Source organism: Palaemon carinicauda, chromosome 10 (assembly GCF_036898095.1).
Source record: "Palaemon carinicauda isolate YSFRI2023 chromosome 10, ASM3689809v2, whole genome shotgun sequence".
Taxonomy (NCBI): Eukaryota; Metazoa; Arthropoda; class Malacostraca; order Decapoda; family Palaemonidae; genus Palaemon; species Palaemon carinicauda.
In genome coordinates, this window is record NC_090734.1 from 163,038,263 (window position 1) to 163,053,262 (window position 15,000).

The following is a 15,000-nucleotide window of genomic DNA, read 5'->3' on the forward strand; positions in this document are numbered from 1 at the left end:
ATAGAACACGAAAAAGCCCGAGAGATTGCAAGACACGTAAGGCTACTGCAAGCAAGGCGAGGAGAAGAAAGAGAGGAAATACGATATACGACAGAAATGGAAGCAAAGCAAGAAGAAGATTAGGGAGAAAAAAAGCAACATGTGAAAGAGATGGAAGCAAGGGAAAATCGTAAGACAAGAAGAAAAAGATATATAAGAAGCGTGGTATGCGCGGGAGTTGGAGTTGTTCCATGCCCGTGCAGAGTTGACAATGCTAACCGTGGCAGCCCCTGCTAAGCAAGATCTACTATTCAACGTGTTGTAAGCCAAGAAGTTAATTCTAAGGTTCACAGAAGAGTCTCTGGATGAGTTTTTCTATTATTCTTAAACGGTCGCAGCGGTGATGAAATGGCCTGAAGATAAATGGTTTGTGCTATTGCAGAGTGTGCTCTTTGGGAAGTGCCGCAGTTCTAACTTATCATTATCTCAGGACCAGAGGATGGAGTATCAAGAAGTGAAGAGGAGCGTGCTGGAAGTGTTTCATATGACCTCTGAATATTATAATGAAAGATACTGAGGTTTGATAAAGGATGAGAGAATGACTTTCCTGGATTACGCTTATAAGGAATGATGATGTTTTAAGCAATGGACAGAGACTACTAACGTAAAGGAGATGGCTGATTTAGAAGAACTAATAATACTAGAGCAGTATCTACGAAGAATTCCTGAATACAGTATATTCGAATGTACTTGAGAGAGAGAGAGAGAGAGAGAGAGAGAGAGAGAGAGAGAGAGAGAGAGAGAGAGAGAGAGAGAGAGAGAGCCTTACCTTATTGCCTTATTGCCTTATTTTTTGTTTGGGTTCCCCCAGGTCCCTCAGTGTGAGGCACCTCGTATATCCACCAGAGAGTTGCTAATACATCTTCCAGTGTATTTTGCATCTTCCAGTCTTGGATGGTCTGGGATGCATCTTAGGTATTTATCGAGCTGATTTTTAAACGCATCTACGCTCACTCCTGATATGTTTCTTAGATGAGCTGGCAGCACATTAAATAGTCGCTGCATTATCGATGCTGGTGCGTTGTGGATTAATGTCCTGTGCGCCTTTCTCAGTTTACCTGGAATGCTTTTTGGCACTATTAATCTACCTCGGCTTGTTCTTTCTGATTCTTTAAGCTCCATGATGTTTTCAGCAATTCCTTCTATTTGCTTCCATGCTTGTATTATCATGTAGCGTTCTCTTCTCCTTTCTAGACTGTATAGTTTTAAAAATTGCAGTTTTTCCCAGTAATCAAGGTCCTTAACTTCTTCTATTCTAGCAGTATAGGACCTTTGTACACTCTCTATTTGCGCAATATCCTTTTGGTAGTGTGGGTACCATATCACATTGCAGTACTCGAGTGTACTACGCACATAAGTTTTGAAGAGCATAATCATGTGTTCAGCTTTTCTTGTTTTAAAGTGTCTGAATAACATTCCCATTTTTGCTTTACATTTAGCCAACAGTGTTGCTATTTGGTCGTTGCATAACATATTCCTATTTAAAATTACACCAAGGTCTTTAATTGCTTCCTTGTTTGTGATTGTCTCATTATTAGGTCCCTTGTATGCATACACCATTCCTTCTCTGTTTCCATAATTTATTGATTCGAATTTATCGGAGTTAAATACCATCCTATTTATCTCCGCCCATTCATATATTTTGTTTAGATCTCTTTGTAGTGAGTTCCTATCTTCATCACAAGTAATTTCTCTACTTATTCTTGTGTCATCGGCGAAACTTCTCACTACGGAGTTTTCAACATCACAGTCTATGTCTGAGATCATAATAACAAATAGCAGTGCAGCTAATACCGTACTTTGGGGCACACCAGATATTACCTGGGCTTCATCTGATTTCTCGTCATTTGCAACCACTATCTGTTTTCTGTTTTGCAGGAATTCTTTTACCCATTTTCCTATCTTTCCCACAATATTATGCTTTCTCATTTTTTTCTCCAATATGTTATGGTCTACCTTGTCAAAGGCTTTTGCAAAATCTAGATAGATCACATCTGTGTCTTTTTCATATATCATATTATTGTATATGTTTTCATAGTGAGCTATCAGTTGGGTCTGTGTACTTTTTTCCAGGTACGAAACCGTGTTGACCCATATCAAACAAATTATTTTTGACCAAATGGTTCATTATTTTCTTTTTTATTACCCTCTCATACACTTTCAAAATATGTGATGTTAGACTAACAGGTCTATAATTGCTTGCCTCTAGTCTTGATCCACTTTTGAAGATAGGGGTTATATAAGCTAATTTATGTATAACATATATCTCGCTCATATCTATACTTTGTCTTAGCAGTATTGCAAGTGGCTTCGCGATAGTGTTTGCAGTTTTTTTTAACAAAATCGCTGGAACTCCATCTGGTCCGGCTGCCGATCCATTTTTAATTTCGTTTATAGCCGTGACAATATCTGCTTCATTAATATCTATATCCGTTAGATATTCAACATTGTCTTCTCTCATTTCTGTTTCATTATTCTCATTCGCAATTCTTGGCGTGAACTCACTCTTATATTTTTCTGCTAATATGTTGCATATTTCCTTTTTTTCATTCGTTAGCCGTCCTTCAATTCTTAGAGGGCCTATTTCTATTCTCCTTTTATTCATCTTTTTTGCATAGGAGTAAAGTACTTTGGGGTTTCTTTTTATATTTTGAAGTATCCTTTCTTCTAAGTCCCTTTTTTCATTTTCTTTCGACTGTATAATCTTTTGTTCTGCATTTTCTATCTTACATTTTATTTCCCTCATTTTCCACACATTTTTTTCTTTTGCAAGATTTTTCTTCCACTTTTTAATTTTCTGAAATAAGATCCTTCTGTCTCTTGGTATGCACGTCTTTTGTTTATTGTTTTTTTTCGGTACATATTTTTCAACAATTTTCTCCAGTATTTTGTACAGTATATCCGTATTTACCTGTATATCATCACTTATAAATACATTTTTCCATTCTTTATTCAGTTCTTCATTTATTTCTGACCATTTTATATTCTTACTGTAAAAGTTATATTTTCCATATCCTTCCCAAAGTTTTGTGCTTTTATTAATTTTGTGATCACTTGCTTTGGAATGAACTATCAATTCTATGACATTGTGGTCTGAAATTCCCGTGTTATACACTATTATTTCTTTAACATAATTCACCTCATTCACAAATACTAGATCTAGGACATTTTCCTTTCTTGTTGGAATGTGGTTTATTTGTTGCATATTATGTTCTAATAGCATATCTTGAAGCTTTTCAAATTGCCTTTTATCTTCTGCGCTACTATTACTATCTTTTTTATATGTATACATACAACCACTTTCTTCTATCCGTTCTTTCCAATCCACGAAAGGAAAGTTAAAATCTCCGGATAGGAGTATATTCCAGTCTTTATGGTTTCTACATATACCATCTATTTTTTCTATTATTATGTCAAACTCCTTAGTGTTTGGGGGTCTGTAAACTACAATATTCATTAGTTTTTCACATTCAAATTCTACCGCAATCAATTCACATTCTGTGTTGCTGTATTTTTCACATACTTTTCCTTGATTTATGTCTCTTCCATATATTGCGGTTCCCCCTTGATTCCTATTTTTTCTGTCTGATCTATAAGTTTGGAAACCCTTTATCTGGTCATCACTGCCAGTCTCTTGGGAATACCATGTTTCACTTATATTTAATATATCTATTTTTTCAACTTGGGTTAGTTCTTCTAAGAACTCTATTTTCCTTTTAGAGTTACTCGTGACTAAACCCTGTGCATTCATTACTATTATGGTTTGTGTTTCATCCCCATTATTTAATATTGGTAATAATATGGATTCTCCCATGCTTCCTTCCTGTTCTGATATGATGTTCTTTTCTTCATTTCCCGGAATTCTGCCATTAAAAAATCCAACTTTTCTATTATATTTGCTCTTTCGCCTTCATATTTATTTGTGTGTGTATATCTACAATTGTCCCCATATCTGCACCAACCCCTGGCATTATAGATGCATTCTTTGTAGTTGGGCTCTACATGTGCCGGTTTAGGTTGAAAGGCCTCATATCTTGGGGCTCTTGGTTCAATGCGCGGTATATACACGGCCTGCTTTTTTGTTTCTTTTTTTGTTTCTTTTTTGCTTTCATTTTTCTTTTCAGTTTGCTGAGTGTTCTTACTTTCATTCATGGTTGCAGGATGCATATATCGACATTTTTTGTTGTAAATGCATCCTTTTCCTTCTTTTAGGTTTTTGCATATTTTTGGATGGAGATCTCTGCATTCGTCTCCATATCCGTCTAAATACGCACATTTACCATATATTTCATAATTATGGCATATCTTTGGATGCTTGTAGTAGCATCTTTCGCCAAATCTGCAATTCCCTCTTTTCAGCATATTGCAGACTATATCCTTCTTTTCTATTTTTTCTTGTTCTTGCTCTTCCCTAAAATTATGTAGGTCCGGGTAGAGTCTCTTGGGTCTATTATTTGTTTCCATCTGGTAATTTATTTCTTCATAAGTATGTTGTTGGATGGCATCATAGGTTATATCAATGATTTCTTCTGCATCCTTACACATATCCTGTTCATTGTTCTCTTCTTCTTCTTTTTCTTCTTCTTCTTCTGTTTCTTCTTCTTCCTCTTCTTTATCTTCAACTATTTGCAGATTTAGTCTCGACTTAATTATATTTTCTATCCAGACTAAGCATGTTGAGCAGAATACCTTTGTGTCTTTATTTTTTATTTTTTGCTGTATTTCAGCACATGTGGGATGTGTTGGGACATGACAGGCATCACATTTTCTAATCAATTGTTGAGGATTATTAATGGAATACCATATCTTGCATGTATTACACCATTTTGGCATTCTTTTTCCCATTGCATCAATCAGCATATTCACCATATTGGACTTCTTATTGTTCTTTGATGGAATGTGTTGATTGATGTAGACTTTCTTTATAAGTCTCTTTAACACTTGGATTTTCTTTGGAATTTCTTCTATTATTTTGCTGATGTTTTCCGCAGATTTGCTCCAGTTTATTGGATCATATTGTTTCAATATGTCTGCGAATATTCTTCCGTCACATTGGTTGACGTTACTAGTGACCTCTGTTATCAGACGGTCGAGCTCCTGTTTCGCCAACTCATGGAATTTATTTTTGCTGAGTCCAGCGATGTCTCTCCAAGCCTTGCCCGTGTTGTACATAGCCATCTTGATTAGATTTTTGGTAATTCACAAGATAACTATTCTATGCCGACGTTTTATCCCACTTCCCTGACCTCAAACTAATCACTGACTATTCACGAAAACTTGTAGCTATATTGCACTCGATAGCCTTTTGTTATCCGCGTTAAATCATGATATTTATAGGGCCACAAAAGTTTAATCACTCACCGGCACACAGATACAAAACTGAGAGAGAGAGAGAGAGAGAGAGAGAGAGAGAGAGAGAGAGAGAGAGAACTTGATAAAAGCGCTTTGTTGATTGAAGATTATAATATAATTAGTCGTAAACCCTCTTAGGGCATGAAGTTTCAACCATCGTTCCCACCAAGTGTCAAGTAATTATTCACTGAACCGTGGAAACCAGTTCAGTAATAAAAAAAAGGAACAAGTTTAACTGTTACACCGGCAGTAGCACTGGTACTGTCCCTAAGCAGAATGCAATAGTACCAAGGCAACAAACGTTAAGTCATCCTCCTTCAAGTATCTAGAAAGACGTGTAGAATGTTGATATTGTCTTTTTTAGGTGTGCCAACATAGACCATATCAGAAGGAATGTTGACACACCAACCGAAAGCAGTTACCTAAGCGATAAAGGATAATTTGACTTCACAGAATATAAAGATGAAGTAGCAATCGGTAAAGGAAGGTGGGGGAAATAAACCAGCCAACGAACCCAAATAGCACAGATGCCTTTAAACAATATACTTATGAGGGTATGTTAGCAGCAATAGATTGGAGTGAGCAAACACTGGTCAGGATATTGCGCAACACAGGTTGTAACCATAGTATGGTGGTACAAGAAGTACACTCGTTAGTGGAACAGTGACTCACAAGTCCTCAATTATTTTGAAGGGAAGAGGGGTTGAGGAGGTTACCCCTATTTACCGTTTAAAACTGTCATACAAGTTGGTGACAGGTAGTTTTGACTTTGCGGTAAAGGATTCATTGGATGTCGAAGGAGTAGACGTGCAGCTGGGTAATGAGGTTGGGGGAGCGCCGTTTGTGCCTTGTTCCATTGTGATGGAGGAACCTTTGAAGTATGGCCTTTCGACTGAACTCGAGAAAGACCACCCGTCTCTGTTCCCTAATTGTGTTATGACTAGGAGTATAAAGAGCAAAGTGGCTGCTGAAGAAAAAAAGAAATCAAAGGGGTGATGAACTTAAAGAGGATTTTTTTACGGTGAAGTGGATTCCCTTGATGTTACGCAAGAGGAGAACTCCAGAGTAGGCCCGAGGGAAGAGGAACGACAGACGAGTGGACAGAGGATAAAGAAGGAAAAGAATATCGAAGGAGCAATGAACTTGGAGGATTCATCTTTCGAAGAAGAGGATTCCTTTAATTGTATGCAAGAGTAGAATTCCCAAGTAAACATGAGCAAAGAGGAACAACAGATGAATGGACAAGGGGACAAAGAAAAAATGGACCTAGAAGAAATGAACATGGAGGATTATTTTTCCAAAAAAAAATGATTCCCCTCATGGTACACATGAAGAGAACTCCCGAGTAGGCCTGAGCGAAGAGGAATGACAGACGAGCGGGCAAGCGGACAAAGAACAAATGTACTTCGAAGAAATAGAAAATTCAGTGCTAGAAGTATGACAATTGAGTAGTTAAAGGGTGAAAGAATTGCAACATTAACGGAGTTATTGTACTGTGTGGTGGATGAAACGAAGGCACAGCAGTCTCTGACCTGTTATTATTTTAAGGATGGGTTGTTTATGAGGAAGAAAAACCCACTGATATCCCTGGGAATGCCTAAGGAGGGATTTACCGTCAGATATTAATTCCCACACCGTTGAGAAGACTGGTGATCGCTGTCACGCATGAGAAAGAACATATGGGGATAAGGAAGACGACAAAGAAGATAATGAAACACTTTTTCTGGTCTTGCCTGCATAAGGATGTGAGCGAGTTTTTCCGTGCATGTCACTTATGTCAGACGGCAAAAAAGCCCAACAAGTGCATTAAGGAAGCTCCATGAGGCCTGAGGGAAGTACGAGGAGAACCCTTCAGGATAGGACCGAAGAAATTGTTATCAGAAAAATGGAAGGACTGAGAGGGAACAGATGGAGAATATGTAAAGAATTTGAGGAAAAGGATTGGTGAGATATGCAAAATTTCCATGGAGCGCATGAAGATGACGAGTCAAGGACGAACAAAGAAAAGTTTTGGTAGGATGAGTACGAACAGACAGGCTGCAGGACCCTTCAGCGTAGGGACAAATAAAATGTTAGCATGAAAAGGAAAGGATCGAGTGGAAACGAACGAAGGAACTGTCAAGGACTTGAAGAAAGGAATTGGTGAGTTAAGGAAATTTTTCTTAGAAGACGTGAAAAAAAGTCAAAGACAGACAGAGAAAAGGTTTGGTATGAAAGGTACAAATAGACAGTTTACGGTTGGACAGCAGATGTTGGTCTACGCATTGGAAGGGAGATTTAATCTCGCCAACAAATTTCCAAAACCATTCAGGATTTTGGAAGAGAGCAGTGACCGGACCTATATTATCGAGATATCAGGAAAAGGAAAAATCTGAGGAAGGCCATAACAACTTCGATACCGATACTTCAAGCACCAGTTTTCACCGAGAAATCCCTTATCCAAGTTGATGTATCCAATAACGGGATAGGAGCTGTCCTATTGCAAGAAGATATGGAAGGAATTCTTCATCTTGTGTGTCATGTCATCAAAGCTGAAAAAGCAGCAACGAGCCTACTCGACAGCGGAAAAGGAACTGTTAGCGTTAGTCACCATGATAGGAAAGGCTGGAATTTACGTAGATCGACCCCAGAATGTGGTTACATTATACTCAGATCATCATCCTTTAACTTTTGTGAATAGGAAAAAAAATAATAATCAAAGGTTAACTAGGTGGTCATTATGTTTGCAATTGTATTGTATTAATGGAAAGCATATATCAGGTAAATAGAACGTGGTTCCAGAATTTTTATCTCGGGCTGAATCAATGAATTCAGGTCTGGAATAAATAATCTTTTTGCGGGGGAGCTATCTTATAAAGCTGATCAAGTGTAGAATAAATACCGTACTATATAAGTGATTTTATTTTTATCTTATTTGTGCATTGAAGAGAGATTAGCCAGCTCTTAAGGTTAGTTTTCCTCGTGTAGATTTAAGTATATTATGTAAATTACGTAAGACTTTCGTCATTAATTTCATTGTATTCTTTATACAAGTTTGTTTATGTAAATTTACGTTATTTCTAAGAACTAACCTTTTTTTCATGTATTTCGTTACAAAGTCTTACATAATCAGTTTGAGAATGTTTTTTGATCATACACGATATGAACAAGGGCTTTGGTAATGTTCTTTTATATTCTAAAATAATCAGAGACAATGTTCAGTACTGTATGCTTTGGAAATTTTGTGAAAGACCTAATGAAAGGGTGTTATATTTGGGGGGACGGGTGGGTTGGTTTGGGGGGGGGGGGGTCTGGGGGGGGGGGTGCAAACGATGGCCGGAACTAGCTGACAGAGAGTCACTTCGCGGTGTGTGATACTTGCCCACGGAACCAAGGTTTCGTCTCCCTGTTGCATGAGAAAGCATTCGAGAAAGTGATACTTTGTAACTTTTTTACCCTTGGCCCAGCCCCTACGCTACCAGACCTCAATCCTGGAATCTTCTGGAAGTTGCCTAATCTCTTATAAAGGTGACCCCTAGTATTACATAGACAGATAAAGAATTGCAGCCTTAAGACAGCCTTCCTTCCCTTTTCCCTCTTTTATATGCAGCTCTGAGTATTGTTTTAAAGGTGTCCTATAATTATAGTGTATCCTCTTCCAAGCGATTATGTGCCCGCATATAGCGTGTGTAGTGAGTAATTATAAAAATTCTCTAAGAATTTTTGTAAACGGCTCTGTAGGAAGGTTAGGTATTTGTATTGTGATCTGGTTATGTATTTTTTCATTAAGTGACAAACCTAAATATTGTATTCATATCTTATTCTAAGTCAAACAAGCGATTGTATAATTTGCATAAGTGTTGCATCTTTTCTCAGTATAAGGTCTATTCAGATATAATAGTTAAAGTCAAGTCATTATATCATTTTAAGATCGTAACATTTGTGTCTTAATCTAAGTTTTGTTCAGTCTTAATTTTTCGAGTGATTTATTTTCTTATTATATAAATTTTTTTCAAAGTATTGTAATATATATAAAATATAGTAATTTTTGTTAGGAATGTATTATTTCAATCACCATTGTTTACAATAATTACACTCGTATCCTGCTAATGAATCGTAGTAAGAGCTTGGTTTGAATACGTCTTAATAATAATCACCTAGTTTTGTTTTGAGTGTACTCAAGAGAACTTATGATATTCAGTTTTTTATATATTGCTGTTTGAAAGTTATTTAACTGTCTTAAAAATCCGTATAATAATATTTTAAAGCGTAACAGTTTTAATGTAAAAACAAACAAGTGAATTTGAAATTCGAGAGGTTGATTAAGCTGCCAGTCGTAATGATATATTTTTTGGTGCCCACACCCGGGAACACTAATCTTATATATATATATATATATATATATATATATATATATATATATATATATATATATATATATATAGATATAGATATAGATATAGATATATATATATATATATATATATATATATATATATATATATATATATATACAAATATGTATATATATATATATATATATATATATATATATATATATATATATATATATATATATATATATATATATATATATATATATATATATATATATATATATATATATATATACGTATACACATATATGTATGTATATATTTATATATATATACTGTATATATATATATATATATATATATATATATATATATATATATATATATATATATATATATATATATGTGTGTATATATATATATATATATTTATATATATATATATATATATATATATATATATATATATATATATATATATATATACTATATATATATATATATATATATATATATATATATATATATATATATATACACTGTATATATATATATATATATATATATATATATATATATATATATATATATGTATATATATATATATATATATATATATATATATATATATATATATATATATATATATATATATACATATATATATTTATATATTTACACACACACACATATATACATATATATATACATATATATATATATATATATATATATATATATATATATATATATATATATATATATATATATATATATATATTCATATATTTACCGATATATATATACATATATATATATATATATATATATATATATATATATATATATATATATATATATATATATATATATATATATATGTATATATATATACCCATATATATATGTATATATATATATATATATATATATATATATATATATATATATATATATATATATATATATATATATATATATATATAAGTCAATAAAATTCCATAAATGTGAAATATACTCGTCATGGAAACTTGATGTTGAAGGGTAATTTTTTATCTAATATTTCAGAGCCTGAACATTTCTTGTGAAAATTACCAAAGAAATGCTTCAATGCCAAAAGCATCAAATTATTATATTGGTTATTGGAAAATCCCTTTTTTAAGGGGAGCTAAGATAAAATTTCCAATATACGAAAATGCTATTGCTGGTGAGCAAAGGCGTCCAAAAGAAACAAATTTATTGAGCTCTACAAGACAAAAAACTCACATTGTTTTTAAAATGTTAATAAAAAGTAATATTACGATACAGCTTTCCAAGTTTTTTTTTTTTTTTTTTTTTTTTTTTTTTTTTTTTTTTCACGGAAGCTATACCGTTAAAATTAGCAATTTGTCTCATAAATTGGTGATTAATTTGTTAAGCATAGAGTCAGGATTTTTTTTACATACATTTCATCACACTGTATTTGATGCTTCGTTTAGAAAACACTTATGCCCTGAATTTTTGGAAAACAATGATAACACCCGCTAAGATATGTGCCCCAATTAAGATCTCTTGCTGTTGAGGTGAGTCACTTAACTGTTAAAGTATACAGGCGCTCGGTGTCAGGAGAAACTCGACTTCATTGTCAGTATATGCAATAAGCCTTTCCACTTATGTATGTAGGCCCTTTGGGAGGTGGACGTAGCGGAAATCAGGCATAAACTTTAAGGGGCTACAGCAAAGCCGTCTCGAATACAGGCCTGGTCAGTGGGGGAAGAAGTCAGCATGAGTAGGTCGATTGATATGGAGATGGATAAGGAATAAGTTTGGTTGTGACATCTCTCACGCACATACTCACTATATATACACACTTTGTTTCTCTTTACAATCTACAGCTGATAATTCTCATACAAAAATTAAGAGATCATACACAACAAAAGGAGACGACTTTGAATAATCGCGCTAAGAAAAATTAGACAGAAAAAAAGTAATAAAATCAAAATAAAACTTTCCCCTGGCAGTAGTCTTATTTTCAGAACCCACTAATTCCAAACTACACTTGCATACCGAAAAAACAGAGAATGATTCTAACAGTTTAATTTTGAAAAATAAATGAAAAGTAAACAATTCAGGCAATTTAAAATAATTTAACATCTTTTGCCCAATCACCTGATGTTGCTGTACATATTCTTTACTTGAAATTTTTTTTGCAATTGCTTAACTATGACTTTCTTCCGAATTGTCCTATCGAAGAAGGATGTCACTGATGCAATATAATTAGATCTGAAGTGTAGCTGCCACACCTGAAAAGGGTTTAACTGCAATGTTAAAGTGCAAAACACATTTTCATAAAAATCAGAGAGAGAGAGAGAGAGAGAGAGAGAGAGAGAGAGAGAGAGAGAGAGAGAGAGAGAGAGAGAGAGAGAGAGAGAGAGAGAGAGAGCAGCCACCGAAGAACGAGGAAGCAAGAATTGAAAAGGAAGAAATAAAAAGAGAATGAAGTGTGCGAATACCAAAGTAATTTTGTAAACAGTTTAGTAATTTTTTTCATCATTACACAAGAGGCTAATATTCTGTGCCCTATACCAAATGAACAATATAATGCAATTATAATTATTACAACAATAAATATAGTATTTCCCCTACTATTATAGTTAGGAACTTATCGGGCTCTCTTGATGGCGTGCAGAAACTAGAGTTTTTTTCATCAGCATTTGGAAAGGAAAACACTCACTTTCGGTACATTTCTTTAATTTCTTTTGCAGTTTGGCACATATCACATAAAAGGCATTAACCGGGATTCCAAAACAGTCAAATTTTCTAGAATAACAGCAGAAAACTGTGAAGAAATCGAGCACGACTCCTTTACTCACAACCTTACCATCATTGTGAGCGAAGGAGGGGGGTTTGCAGGAGCAAATAAGTCTACCTGCTGAGTCACCAACAGACGTTATCTGGGCTTGTGTGCTGATCATATGTATATATGGTCAGTCTCTAGGGCATTGGCCTGCTAACCAGGACAATGTCAACAGTCCTTGCCTTTGCATCTCCAGAGCAACCTTTAAACCTTAATATCTTCGTAGGTCTCCTACGGGTTTGGCTTGCTCCTATTGACATTAGGTGTAAGCTAGATGGCGCTACTAGAAGTGGCAAGGAGACCTGCTGTGGTTTTACGAAATGAGTTTATTTTAGGCTAGAATTAATAAACGAAGAATTCATCGATGGTGTCTTGGTAGGGGCAGCTACTTTCAAGATGATATTTCTAAAGAAAGTTTTACCTCCTTTACCTTTTTCATGTATTGGGCCTTTACAAAATGTCTCTTTGCTCCTTCTGCTGTTGTTTGTGCTGTTGTTACTGTTGTTAGCTGCCATTGGTAAAAATTTTACTGTACATGGTGAATCTATTCTGCTAATAATCATAACGGCTGCAAAATTTACTATTGAGGTATATCTGATTAGAATTTTGATGGCATATAATAATAATAGTAATAATAATAATAATAATAATAATAATAATAATAATAATAATAATAATAATAATAATAATAATAATAATAATAATAGCAGTCCTATGACAATGAAATCCAAAGGATACAAGGTGTTTCGCGATTGTTTAACGAACACTAAGCATTATGCAGTCAGGATATGCGAAGTCACGTCGTCGAGAAGTTGCCGCTTTGTCAGGAAGTCTGTGACTTTGATCTCTCTTTATGATAAAAGTTTCTCGCCTCGTTGTCTCTCAAGTGTAGAGATTACGGTATGCGACGTGGACAAGGGAATGCAAATGAAATGTTGTGTGTGTTTGTTTGAATAAGGAATCTGATGCTGACTGCTCAAATCTATGAAATAGATTGCATGTAGTATTCATTCTATCCATAGGAATAGACTCTACATTTCTCTCAATAATCGTGAATGTAAACAATAGCTTCTTATTCTCCAGATAATATTTTCCTGGCTGATAATCACTTCACCTAATTTCCCACAGATTTACGATATGGACTTAACGATCGTTAACTAAATAACCACTGCTATCACACTTCAAATCAAATCCACCGTACCAAACTACAAAGACTGAAACATAAACTCAAGAGATAACTGAAATGTCACAGTTATCTCCTCAGGCGATTTATTGGCCAAAGGAGGTTAACAAAAAGTCTTTCCGACGTACATCGGGAGAAATATATCTTCTTGAAACTGTCATTTGGAATTGTTGCCCTGCAAAAATCATCCTGACAGAAAATGACCGCGTTGCAAACCTGCCATGTTATTGCCTTTGTATTTCATCGCGTTCTAGATTTACGTCTAGCAATGTCGACGAGTTCTATTTGCTGAATCAACAAAATCAAATTTGGTTTGGGCAAATTTCCTTATCAACTCAATATTCTTTTTTTTTTTTTTTTTTTTTTTTTTTTTTTTTTTTTTTTTTTTTAACAAATAACCGGACGTATAAATACTTCGTACAACTAGTTGTAACATTGATTGATAATGTTGTCTAATGAGTTTTTCTTGTAGTCGCATTAGGTTTACGTCTGGCAGTGGCGACAGTTCTATTTATCAAGATTATTTTTAGATAATTTTGTTTTTAAAGCAATAATTCTTAATGCGTTTAAATAATTGAATTAGTCTGACAATCAATGCAAACTGTATTTTGATAGTTTTATTTATAATTGAGGAATTTTTCATGTTAGATTTTTGGTTTTAAGAAACAGATAAACGGCTACTACGAACATGTAACGTATCGATGGATTATGATTATTGTTTTTATTTATTAAGTTGGATTTTGGTGATATTTCTTGAATGATCAAAATCAAAATTGCTTTCAAATTTCTTTCCTAAAACTTAATTGTTTCTTCGATAATTTCTCTCTTATTGTTTACCGAACAAAACGAAACATGGAGACAATGCTTCTATGTAATATTGATAGTAAAATCTAGATTGTATTGATGTTTGTTATCCTTACTAACATTAAAGATTCGAGAAATACCGTATGCGTTTCATGATAAGGGAATTGATTCTGAAAAGCAAAGATCTAGGTAAAGAAAAAAAAAATATATATATATATATATATATATATATATATATATATATATATATATATATATATATATATATATATATATATATACATATATATATATATATATATATATTATATATATATATATATATATATATATATATATATATATATATATATATATATAAAGAGAGAGAGAGAGAGAGAGAGGAGAGAGAGAGAGAGAGAGAGAGAGAGAGAGAGAGAGAGAGAGAGAGAGAGAGAGATGACAAGGAACATTTCGAAAAACAGCATTTA

The 15,000-nt window shown here is 33.7% G+C and overlaps 1 protein-coding gene across 1 annotated transcript in view; it reads right to left on the reverse strand.

Moving 5' to 3' along the window:
• Positions 1-6,174: 6,174 nt before the first annotated feature.
• LOC137648365 (uncharacterized) overlaps positions 6,175-15,000 on the reverse strand; it is a 27,741-nt gene continuing 18,915 nt past the window's right edge. Inside the window, exon 5 of the mRNA XM_068381294.1 lies at positions 6,175-6,358. Within this exon, the coding sequence (XP_068237395.1) occupies positions 6,175-6,358 (184 nt within the window). The remainder of the gene's footprint in view (positions 6,359-15,000) is intronic.